General features: G+C 41.2%; 1 protein-coding gene across 3 annotated transcripts in view; it reads left to right on the top strand.

Moving 5' to 3' along the window:
- Positions 1-11,610, top strand: part of phkb (phosphorylase kinase, beta) — a 90,327-nt gene extending 78,717 nt beyond the window's left edge. For 2 of the 3 annotated variants that reach the window (XM_068730717.1, XM_068730715.1), the window contains 11 exons: positions 62-120; positions 568-730; positions 1,694-1,775; positions 2,113-2,170; positions 5,011-5,101; positions 6,389-6,594; positions 7,251-7,385; positions 7,717-7,846; positions 9,173-9,280; positions 9,379-9,519; positions 9,868-11,610. In XM_068730717.1, the coding sequence (XP_068586818.1) occupies positions 62-120; positions 568-730; positions 1,694-1,775; positions 2,113-2,170; positions 5,011-5,101; positions 6,389-6,594; positions 7,251-7,385; positions 7,717-7,846; positions 9,173-9,280; positions 9,379-9,519; positions 9,868-10,005 (1,311 nt within the window). In that variant the 3' untranslated portion in view covers positions 10,006-11,610. Of the gene's footprint in view, positions 1-61; positions 121-567; positions 731-1,693; positions 1,776-2,112; positions 2,171-2,273; positions 2,365-5,010; positions 5,102-6,388; positions 6,595-7,250; positions 7,386-7,716; positions 7,847-9,172; positions 9,281-9,378; positions 9,520-9,867 lie in introns of all 3 variants that reach the window. The other variant, XM_068730716.1, reaches the window with a different exon arrangement.
- Positions 11,611-12,951: the final 1,341 nt, after the last annotated feature.

Raw genomic sequence — 12,951 nt, 5'->3', positions numbered from 1 at the left:
ATAGAACAATCGTTTTGCAAATCATTGACATGTCCTTATTTTTTTCTCATCGACCTATTAGACCCTGATATCTGGAGCAGTGGTGGAGCAGTTGGACTTCCTACGTGTCAATGAGGCAGAGTAAGAGCTTCCTCTAGTCTTTGTACTTAATTAGTCAGAGGTCAGTTTTACTGCTTGGCGATATATTTCAAAAAGCTCATTAAGGATTTCCATGACACATAAAATTCAAATCTGATATGCATGCAATCTGAGGATTATTAGCATACAGTGTAGACATGTAGACTTGATTTAAAATGTTTTTCAGGATCAAGAAAACAGTTAAGTGTATAATTAACAAAATGCTAAAGGAATGATGCTAGCAGTGTTTTGTTTGTTCATGTAGTTGTGAAATGTTTCAAATGAGATAAAAGCAACCGCATGTGGATCTACCGTCTTCATACAATTAGTGTGTGTGTGTGTGTGTGTGTGTGTCTGTCTGTCTGTCTGTCTGTCTGTCTGTCTGTCTGTCTGTCTGTGCGTGCGTGCGTGCGTGCGTGCGTGCGTGCGTGCGTGTGTGCGTGTGCATAGGATCCCAGAGTTTAAGAGCTTTGAGGAGCTGGAGCTGCCTAAGCACTCCAAGGTGAAGAGACAGATGAGCACACCCAACGTGTCAGAACTGGAGCAGCAGCCAGAGATCAATGTGGAGGAGTGGCTGCTGAAGCCCACCCATGAGATCGTCCAGAAGTTCCACGTGAGTTGATCGGCCGTTCACAGCATGCAGAAAAATCGAACCCTTCATATTACTTCAAAACATCTTCTTATTAACCAACACAACCACCGGGTTTCTTTTCAGTAGGGATAAGCAAGTCTTTAATCCACTTCCAACTAGTCCACCTGCCTCCTCCTCAGAGAATTGCGAAAGGGTTTCCTCATTATTTGTGTGGAAGATAACCTCTGTGCCCTCATTGTCTCCCCCCCCCCCCCCCGCTGACTCTTTGACACACCCCGCTCTTGCCAACACTCACCTGTCACCTTATAGCATCTTATAAATATGTTAAAACATATATCCTCAAGGCCAGGTCCTGTGTACCATCCGTCCAAGTCTGCTCACAATTAACAGCTCGTCAATCTGGCTCTGGACTTGAATATTTTATAAGTGTCTGAAAAATCCAAACCTCAGCCCACGCCTTCTGCAATTGTGATTTGTTGGATCTATGAGGAATTCAGGATAGAAGACCGACTGAAAACCCACATCCACATTTGTTATTAATTTCTTTTAGCATGTTGGTGGCCATATTGAAGCTACCAAACCTAATATTCACTTAGTATTTCAAGCAAACAATAAATTATTTACCCCAAATCATCTTCTGACATGCTTAAAGGTGCTCTCTCTTCCATATTTTAGGCATGTTAAGGCTGTTCTCAAATTTAAATGAGGCAATACATTTAAAACGTACCCGTTATTACCACAATTGCAGAAAACAATTTGGTCAATACGGCTTGTTAGTGCTTACTGAGCAGATAATATTACAGCTGTGCACAATAACTGTATCTTGAGCTTGTTTAAATCTGTTGTGTTTGTATGTGTAACCAGGCTCATCTACCCTCTTGTCTGTGTGCATGTGTGCATGTGTGTGTGTGTGTGTGTGTGTGTGTGTGTGTGTGTGTGTGTGTGTGTGTGTGTGTGTGTGTGTGTGTGTCTGTCATTGCCCAGGACTGCAACTGCTTGGCCAGTCAGGCTCAGCTTGCAGTCATCCTTCTGAGAAGAGAAGGACCAGACTTCCTTGCCAAAGATGGTAAGCACACACACATATACACATACACACACTCAGCGTTGGTGAGCATCTTTAAGAACTAGTCACATGATGTACTGAAACAGAATAGAAGATCTTCAGAGTTTCCTCCTTAAAGGCAAAGGAAATCGTGTCAGAAGTGCGTTCATTTTATTCTTGTAAAACCCCTTTATGGTGGCTTCATCAGTCCTGTAATCAGGGAGAAGTCTTAAGAATGCTGTTGAATGTGTGGTAACGTCAGTTCTAATATACAAAGGATGGAGGGTACATTTGGATTTGACTGTATATGTCTTTATGGTCATTTTTAAATGTCCAAACGCAAACATATTTGTGATTCCAGAGAACCTGAGGGATGAACTGGAGAGAATCTACAGAAGAGCTGGCAGCAGAAAGCTTTGGTCTGATATTCCCACACACATACACAAATACTTCGACTGCATGCATTGGTTGCATCCACAAAATCTTGTCTCATGTTAACACTTTAATCTGGCTGAACTGTAGGCTGGCAGTGCGTCATGCTGCTGCCATTATCAAGAAGTTCGCCAGCTCTATAGCTCCTCACATCACCACAATACTGGTGCATGGGAAACAGGTAATTCCCAGGCAGAGATGGACTGAAGACTCTGCATGTTTTCTCCCAGTCAGCTGGATAGCTAGCTGTCTTAACTTTAGAGCTGTGTGAGGGTTAGCCAATCCTACTTTGTGATTCCTCATAACCAACCAACCAACCAACTAACTAATTAACAGCGCTTTTTAAGTCAGAAAGAAGAATATCCGATATTTAAGGTTTGGATTTTTTTATGAAATATTTAAAAAAGTCTCCAATTTCTACTCTTTTATTATGTAAATTAGTAAATACATTTGTATTATTTTAATTAAATCATTTGTAAAGAAAAATGATATGAAAACCTTCAAAGAAATCGTTAAAACTGACTACTTATTGTTACTTATTATTCAGGGATTTTTTGTGTGGAAAACTAATGCTTGTCCCAAGTTTTACTAAAAGGTCTTAATAAGTGAAATTCTCACGGTGATATTTAATTGTCCATTAGTCACCCTGGTAACCGTGATGCAGTAGCCGGCTCATGTCTTAGCATCTTGCTAAAATTCTGGCTAAACCACTAAGTTTAGCCTAATAAGGTGGCTAACATTCACACGGTTGTGAGGTTGGCCAAGCTAGCAGGCCCAATGACTCAGATGTGTTCAGGAGCTTGTCGTCGGTGTTTGCTTCCTTTCCATTAACCACCACAGAGGCTGGACCCCACGTTTCTGCTACCGCAGCGTCACCCGTTGCAATAAGGCTAGCTGTATACACCAAATGAAATAGAATTTGCCTATTTGTTATGGCACTGTGAATGCCTTTACACTCGCTGTTTCATTGAGGGCATCCATGCTGGATGGAGGAGCTTGATTGTTGCTTTGGGAGCAGACACCATTCGCACATTCTTCACAACAATGTAATATTGGAGCAAATGTATCTCCCTGGAGGCAAACGTAATCAAAGTCGACTGTCCTTCACATTGTCAGCTCTACGAACATGTAGATCATAACTGTATTTTTCATTATCAAAATACTGTTGGTCTTACTTGCTAACTGGTAAAACTGTTACTACACATATATCTGCACAGACAGCACGCAGTGATGTGTGGCCTTGAGTAGGTATTTCAGTTACTTTTGGATTACCCTAGCTTAAATATTCATGTAAATTCGTTATTAAAAGACTCAATCATAATAAATAGTGTTCTCCATTTTTTGGAGCATAGCGTAGAATGAAACATTTGACATTTGCCCACTGTTCCAGTCAAACTAAATATCTTTCTCTTTTTTATCTTTGATCACAAAGCTGCAAATAATTAATTTTATTTGGTGTGTACCGCTGGCCTCACTCACCTAGAATTGACCCATTACTTCCATGGTTTGATTTGAATTTGTGCCACGGTTACATTACATTACATCCCATTCATTTAGCTGAGGCTTTTATCCAAAGCGACTTACAATAAGTGCATTCAACCTGACCGGACACAACAGCTTTTATTATATGCTGTTTTATGAATGAATAGGATTTTAGCATAGAGAAATTTGATTATGCCATACTGCCAAAAAAAGAAAAGCCTGGAGGCCGGATTCCAACTTGCTGGGAAATACCATCAATACTGAGTTTAATTTACTTTCTCATTTACCAAACATGAGCCAGGAAGTGAAGCTTGAAATAGGTTCCCCAACAAAGCATCAGAGGATCGACACCACATCATGCTTTCTAAACATTAAGGCTTTGTTGTGTTTTTGATTCATCGTGCTCAAGATGTGCCGTCGTATCTCCACAGGTGCAGGAACTGAAAGACTCCACACACACACACACACACACACACACACCAAAATATAGTTGTATATAATAGCTTATTGTAAGAGGAGTTTGTGCTGATTGTATTCATGACTCCCTTGATGAAATGATTTAATTTGATCATTGCTTCTGTGAGGATGGCTTCAACTCTGTGTGTGTCTGTAGCAACCCTGGCTCTGGGCTTCCATGGGAAGATTATGAATGTTCATTTGTGTTGCTTTTTCCCCCCCATAGGATTCCTGCAGGCAAGGGGAGGCAGTTTGAAGGCTGTAGTGACTCTTGCCATTAACAAACTGAGAAATTAGTGAACATTAAAATATTTCAATGGAAAGCCAACTTTTTATTTGGGCATTCAATAACTAAATCAATTAATTAGGATTGGGATTTACACATTTATTACTTCTGAGATTGGTAGCAGTCCTCAGTCAGGTTTGAATCATACAAATTGTTGGTCCCTTATTTATTATGTATTTAATTAAATTCTGATGTTTCGATAGTAATTTGATTTCAAATTTGCGGCCATTAAATTGTTATAATAACAAAATTAAGCAACTGTCAATGGCACCTGGGGACAACATCTTGCCTTTTCATCTTCTTAGTGAAATATCTATATTTGTAATAATGCCCGATGAAATGTTTGAGTTGTGGTATTTTATTTGGCCACTGGACTCAGTATGCTCCACATGTTCCATATTTTACAAGGCAATTAATAGCACTTGATTACAAGTTGAAAGTCACATACAACATAGAATATGTTCTCTGCTGTTAACAGTCCAGTTGAGGAATTGGATCCTTAGCCTTGTAAAAAATGAAGAATAAGATGTGATCTTCTAAAGCGCTACCTGTTAGTTATCTGTCATGATGTCAAGAATGTTCTTGTGTCTTTTCGCCCACTAGGTCTGTTGTTCGTCTTGCTGCCAGTCTCTTAACTAAGCTAGTGGACAGCCTTGCTCCCAGTATAACTAGTGTTTTAGTGCATGGCAAGCAGGTAAGTTGACACACAGAGCGCAGGGCCTGAGTAGTTTACCATAACTATCCCTTCTGTATAACTGATTTGGGGTAATTTTGGGAAAATGGCATGTTGGGACAATGATTTTAATGTTCACTGATTCAAAAAAAATGAAATTGGTAATATATGATTATGAGCTTCTCATGCTGTAATCCTGTGGGAGTTCCTTTGGCTCACTGCATGCTCACATTCCCCATCACAGCTCACCTCCTTTGTGTGTGCATCAAAGCTGTAGTTGTAGCAAGGCTGCTAGTGTGACCAGCGTAGAATCCTAATATGCACCGTGTCCACGTGTCCGGACACACGCCATGTGCCGATTGACGTACCGTGACCCGTGAATTTGTCTGGTGCCACTCCCTCGCTCTGGATGGGGTTCGGTGCATCATTTCCTGTCAAGTGTTACTCAGAGATTAGTCTCCTCTCGAGAGTGTCGGTTATCTCGCCTCGTTTTTGCCCTTCTGAACAGTTTTAAGCATTTCATTACGCTGAAGTAGCTCAAGGTGTGAATCTGCATATAGATTGCTTACCGGAGGGATCGCTCCTCTCAACATGATTGGAAAAGCTGATTTAAGATTTGAGACGGCTGTGTTCCTCTGCTTACAATAACAGCTCAGTTGGAAGCAGTAAGAGGCAGCACCCCATTTAGCTCTATTCTGACTGGTTTTGTTAACATTTCTTGTCAATAGTCAAACTCAACAATGTATTTCCCCATGGTCCTTACCAGACTTCATTTCCAGCTCCAGGCCGTTCTTTGCTCAGTTACAATCAGTTCAGATGTAAAGATGAATGATACAGCTTCAAAGTGCTGGGTTTCATCAGCTGAAGGCAAGGATAAAAGTGTTTCCTCCCATCTGGAAGATTGCTTAGGTGTAATTTTCATGAAATGCCTTTCAGATGAAACAAAATACAAAAGAGTCATCTTGTGATTTGTAGTTTTTTTTCCCCCCACTCCTTTTTATGTGGCTCTGGGAGAAAAGGCCAATTTTAGAGATATGAAACAAAGATACTTGTAGGAATTGCACCTTGGAGGATGTACTCTGTGTGCAAGTACTGTGTGAGCACATGCCGTTCTACGCGTGAACACACTTTCACACACGTGCACAAGCATATGGTACACATGCTCACAAAAGCTTAGATATATCGCACACAACAGTTATTCTGCAGTGCAGAGAACGTTCTAACTGTATGTGGTTTGGGTGTACGCTCTTTTTCCCTGGTTGTGCGTGCGTGTGTGTGTGCGTGCGTGTCATTGCCTGTGATTGCTAGGTGACCCTCGGCCTATTCGGGCAAGAAGAAGAGGTGATCTCCAACCCGCTGTCGCCAGGGGTGATCCAGGGCATCATCTACAGCAGGTGCGCCCCTCAAGGTGGGGAGCGCGAGGCCGTGCTTCAGCAGGAGCTGGTCATTCATATCGGATGGATCATCTCCAACAACCCAGAGCTGTTCAGCGGCATGCTCAAGATCAGAGTCGGGTACGACAAATTCAGGTTCAGGATGGTTGGATCAGTGCATATTTAATCACACAGTATGGACTCTTTACTGTAATTCTCCTACGCTGGCTTTCAGACCACTCAGCAGAACATGAAGAATTCAATGAATATTAGCATCGGTTGAGGCTGAAGTTTTCCCTCACTTCATTATATTATATTCTTAAGTTAGACGATCAAAACATCAGGAAGGCCTTGCTTTCAAATATCTGTGTCGATACAGGGGTTTTTATGCTTCAAAGGAACCTCGCAGCAGTTCTCTTAGAAGTGGACTGAGACTCACTTTAAAGGCTCGATTTGCACTAAATGGATAAAAGTCCCTGAATTTTGAACAAATCTCTCCCGATATGTTTGGTCCAAAAATACTGTCTGAAAAATCAAAAACCCAATTGGAAATTCTGTTCCAGCAGCCTTGTCAGACCAACTAGCTGTTTTCATCTGTCTGTCTTTAACTTTTTCTTTGACTATATAGAAAAGGTATGACATTTATTAAGAAACTTGACACGGTGAAGCATTACTGAAGAAAGGACACTATTTTGAACGTGTTCAGACAAAGTGACCACCCCCCTCTGAACTGTATATAGGGATAAATTCTGTGGTGGTCAACAGCATATGTGTGTGTGCGTACTGTGGATTTCCAGATGGATTGTCCAGGCCATGAAACACGAGCTGAAGATCAGGGCGGGAGACATGCCAGCTCAGGACATCTACCAGCTCTCCCCCAGCGACATCAAGCAGCTCCTGCTGGACGTCCTGCAGCCACAACACACCGGCAGGTACTCTACAAAGTCACGCTGTCGAGAACACAGCCCGCGCTTTCTCATCCCTTTCTACTCCCAAAAGCGCCTTTGAAGACGCAATGCCGTTATCTTAATGCATTCACTTGTTTAATCTTTTTAGGTTTAATTATTTTATCTTCCGTCTCGTCTACATCCATATCTTACTATCTGCTGCTATCGCAACCCAATTTCAAAATGGGAATTATTACATTTTTATCTTTTCCAATCTAATCTAATACACATTTCCTCTGGAACAACGGCTTTTAACATCATACATCCCCAGTCTCTGTAACCCGGTTCAACAGTTTCACCCTTGCTTTGGCCTCAGGTCTTGGCTGAACAAGCGTCAGATCGATGGCTCTCTGAACAGGACCCCTCTGGGCTTTTATGATCGTGTGTGGCAGATCCTGGAGAGGACCCCCAACGGTTTTATGGTGGCTGGGACTCACCTCCCACAGGTACCTGCCTCCCCTGACACTGCTGCAGAATAAACACTGTGACTGATGCTGTGTGATGTATTGTAATGCATTCTTTAACAGACATGTGTATGCCTTACAGTCATCGATCTCTATGTTTTGAGGTCTTTTTAAAGAACACCTAACAAGTTCTGTTTCTCAAAACAGTGTTGCTCACATATATTGGTTGGTTCAAGTACTGGTGACAAATATGGAGCGGATATTAACATCTGAGCTTTTCCTACTATGACAAGTCATGTTTGCAGTGAATGCTTTTTGGCCGGCTGTTCATTGCTACATCTATTTGTCCGTAGGTTTACTTAAAGGCAGAAAGAGTCGATTTTTCTATATAGACTTTACAAAAATAATCCCTCTCAATCATCACTTATGACCCATTAGAAGTTTGTGGCATTATCTGTGCCTTCAGCCCTCTGCCTTTGTATTTTCTTATTTTGCTGTGTTTGGGACGTTTCTGGGCATCAACCTCTTTAAGAACATAGCGACCCGGTGCCAGGTGATAAGCATGCATCCAAATCTACAAAAATAGCAGGCACGATGCCAAAATATTGCAAATATATTGGTGCGAAACACCAAGTGGGCAAAATTTGTTTCAAAACGAGAGTGAATCTGGGGTCGGCTTTCACCTGCTGGCGAGCAGCCTAACCCAAACCATGGTCAGGGGAGCATAGGCTCCTGTTGTCATTGTGCCAGGGAGGAGGGGCCAACTTGACTGTTATGTTAACAAACCACAACCATTGACTGTATATAAGAAATAGACGAAGTCACCCCGACCGTGAGTTTGTTTTTTATCTGGTGCATCAACTCAAGAAACTTTTCTTGTATGCTTATTAGGATTTTCAGCCATGCACTTTACATTAGCTTTTCCCCCAAAAAAATCCTGTTCAAACTACATTGTATATTGACTTATAAAGACTCTTGATTTCTACATTCATTTTGTTTTTAAAATAATCTGACAAAACATCCAGTTCTATATCGCTTTATATATTTGAGGACCATATCCAATTCCACTTTACGTTTTCACAACTTTCTCTTCATCTCTCATAATCTGCCTGGAAAGAGAGATCGCTCAGCTAACGGAACAAGTGAGGACTTGTCATTAACACATACTGCAGATACTCGGGTTATTAGTGCACAGGAGATCCCACAAGCCTTTGCCTCTCTCGTGCTCGCAGTGATGGAATCAGATGATTCAGTGTGACACTTTAATCAGGACCCAAAAAAAAAAGAGTTTAATTTAAACAGCCCTGTGATGATGTTTTACGGCTCATAAAGACACTCAATTACAGCATTCAAACTGTCTCTTTGCAGCAACCGACACTGTCTGACATGACCATGTATGAGATGAACTTCTCCCTGCTGGTGGAGGACACGCTGAAGAACATCATCCTGCCTGAGTACAGACAAATCATAGTAGAGGTAAATTCTTTGTGATTACCACTGAGGTTTAGACCTTTAAACAAAGAGAATAGTCTGGTCTTAGTTTCTGACGTGTCCTGTCTCCACTGTGTGAGTAGTTGCTGATGGTGGTGTCCATAGTGCTGGAGAGAAACCCGGAGCTGGAGTTCGGCGACAAGGTGGATCTGGACGGTTTGGTGAAGGAAGCCTTTAACGATTTCCAGAAGGATCGCGGACACTCCGAAGTCGTAGAGAAACAGGTAGAGTGGCTTCCTTCTAGGCTGTAACTGATACAACATCTTCTCACTTGAATGCGACCTGACTGTCAACCACAACATTATATCATCACCTTTCCAGATCAATGTGCTCCCAAACTTTGAGCTTCTGTTCCAGCCACACACTGTTAATTTAACAAAAGTGGTGGCTTAATTAAAAGGTGTTCAAAAGCCAAATAGAAACATACTGACATTGTTTTGTTTTTTTAATTTGTGAGATATAATCCTGCCAGAAAGTTGTTGTTTTTTTACTTATAGCATATCATTAAAAACATAACTTTTATAAGTACTTTTATACATTTTTGAAAGCACTTTTCATCTGTGCCCCTGCAGAATGACATGGAGGCATTTTACAACACGCCAGCGGTGGGAAAGGGAGGCACCTCCAGCTACCTGAGCAAGGCAGTTATGATCCTGTTGCTGCAAGGGGATTTCAAGCCCTGCAAGGACGACCCATGCTCTGTTAGCTAGATTTACAGCGCTTTGACCCCTAAGCCCAGCCTGCTGCGGTGTAGTCATCAAACGGTCCGGCAAGGGCTTCTGAGTATCCATCTCGTGTATTCAGTAGATAACCTCTAACCTCTCCAATCCTCCCTTTGGCAGGACTCCTGCATGCTACATTTCTCCGGGACTTTTGCTTCAACAGCAATAAAAGCTGTAAGCAGAAGCCTCGAATGGCATAGATTAGCATGTTTGCAGTTTGCTCCAGTGGGTAACATACATCCACCAGTCTAGTGTACAATAAAAACAAATGTTGATGATTGGGGGGGAAATACTCACAATATCACCAGGGCCTTGTTTCTTTTATCTCTACACATTTTTGGTCTGTATCCCAACTGTACTGTGTAAAAATGTATTTGAGTTACATTGAATTTGCTCTAGTTATTTATTAGCATTGGTGGCTAGTCAAGTCAAATGCCACATAACTAGCTAGCTGTTCTCTTTACCTGGATGCCGTAGGTTAGTCTGTCTGCCTAATAGCCTAATGTAAAGGCCTAATGTGCTACACATCCACCAGGTGTGACCACTAGCACCTAGACCCTTGCTTAACCTTTACACTTCTTTTTGTTGCCAGAACTCAGTCTCCCAGCTGTTTTATGTATTCAAATTAAGATTTTTATAGTGTTTTAAATCACCATAGGTGGCTAGCTATTTAGGTCAAAAAGGCACATAGCCACCTACTGTTATCTTGTTCTCTCGCCAATAATACGTATTTTCCCTTAAAGCATAAATAAAAAAAAAAAAGGAATTATCCTATTGTAGCTTAGCATAAAAACTGAATGGGGGAACAGGACATTTAGCTTACAGGACATGAGAGTGGTATCAACCTTCTCATCTAATTCTCATTCTCTACCTCGCCAGCAATAACTTTTAGCTGTGACATAGCAGTTAGACAGTACAAGGTCATGTTGTATATTGATTGGTTCTCAAATCAATGCATTTGGCTCCCAGGGGTCTTAAATATGTGTTTGAAAAAAGTTGATAAGCCTGCCATTATTTCATACATGAGCTATCAGTATAAATATATGAATCTATATCTGGTTACCCTCTTCTAAACAATTTGTGGGTCTTTGGCATTTGGCAGTTTTGAGAACAAAAGAGATATTTAAAATTTTATAGTGAATTACTATTAGTTAGTCTTCTTGAAGTTTGTTCTAATACGTTGAGTTTCTCTTTGTGGAACGCTGTGTGCTCTTACCTCTATGCATGCACAGTCTGCCGCATGACCATAGGTACTGTTTGCCATAATCATCGTGACGGTTTCTCTGAATGTTATAGGCTACAAAAGAGTTTCTTTTGCACAATAGGGCTCTGCATGACAATGACAACTGCTCATCTGTAGTCCTGAGACCGAGGACCCTTTAGAAAATGTCTGTTGAATGTGGGCAACAGTAAACACCGCTGTCATCCTTAGGTAGAGAGGTAATGAATATCATTACCGCCCAATCTTGTCACTGTGTGTATGTCGGTGTGTGTAGGTAGGTGTGTGTGTGTGTGTGTGCGCGCGCGTGTGTGTGTACATGTATTTTTAATTCAATGCTGTAGTTTCAAAGAATAAAGTTATCCTGGAAACTATAGACATTTCCGTCTGTGTCACTTTACAATCACTGTTATAAACGGTATATGTAAATTTGTAAAAAAAAAAGTATGTTTTGCATTATGCAGCCACCTCTGGGACATCTCCCCTTTTCTTCTACAGTGGGAATATGAAATACAGACATATAATTGCTTCACATGAAGCAAAAAATTCTTCTTGCTTGACTGAAACTGCAGCAGAAATGGAGCGTGTCTGCTACAGCCCTGAGTGGTGTGTTTGGCATCGAAATCAGATCCTACCAGTTACACCCACTTATGTTGCCCGAACCCCCTTATCAATCTGCATCTCACCGCTGAGGCTGTGTGTGCTGTCTGCAACACTGACTAACTGACTGGCAGAGAGAGGTGGAGAGGTGGGCGAGAGTCAGATGAGAAGATAAATGAGCTCTGCCTCACAATCAATATATTCAAATGAACTTGCATGCTAGTGAGAAGAGATCTTGCCTGTCTTGTTAAAATAAATCTCTTCACTGAGAAGAATCCAAAAGAAATTAGTTTTTAAGTTGAAGCTATGAAGAACTCATTTTGCGTTGATTTTGTTGGTCCCTGTGGACAAAAGGGGATAGTGTTTCCAAGCACCAGAGTCCCCTAGAAAACCTCTCATTTTAGTGTGGGCCCAACAATACGGCCTGGACCTCTAGCAGAAGCTGGAGTCTGAGCTAAGGCACTTTCTGGTCAACCTGCATCCTGTAAATTTTTTGTCTGATTTTGGGAATCTGACCCAATGACAGACATAAAAAATTGCCATATAGAAATAGCCAATATACCCGCTGATGGTCTCGTTTCCTTATGTGGGTCATATTGAGGCGTTGGCACACTCTGAACCCCAAGCAGTTTCGGGGCGTGTTTCACTCCTGTCACATTTTGCTCTCTGTGGTCTTGATGTTCACTGCAATAAGTCCAGCACCTCTAAGGACAACCATGGCTAGAAGTATGTCATATAAAAATGTATTTTGTGTAGTACAGTATAACAAAATTACAATGCCATAAATCATTAAAAAAACAACACAAGTTGAATTTCTTTGATCATTTATTTTACAGAAATTGGAAAACATCGGAATCTATACATACAATTTGTTTCCAAGTTGCCACAAGTGTTACCGATGTTGGAAAAAAGGAGGCTGTGTTCAGCTGCCTGCAGTTCAGTTGAAGATTCGCAACATTTTTGTCACGTGAGGAGTGAAGAATTAAACGTTTTTTACAGGATCTGGTTACTTTAAACGGTTTATTTTGGACGAGATTTTAAATGAGACATGTAGAGTAAAATGTTTTTGATGAAATATCACAATTTTAAGCTTGGTGAATGTTTAAAGAAAACAT

The sequence above is a fragment of the Cebidichthys violaceus genome, unplaced genomic scaffold (assembly GCF_023349555.1).
Source record: "Cebidichthys violaceus isolate CVI_PGR_0920_01 unplaced genomic scaffold, fCebVio1.0.p SCAF_5, whole genome shotgun sequence".
Classification (NCBI taxonomy): Eukaryota; Metazoa; Chordata; class Actinopteri; order Perciformes; family Stichaeidae; genus Cebidichthys; species Cebidichthys violaceus.
Note: the sequence above shows the minus strand (reverse complement) of the source record. Positions and strands in the feature narration are given on the sequence as shown.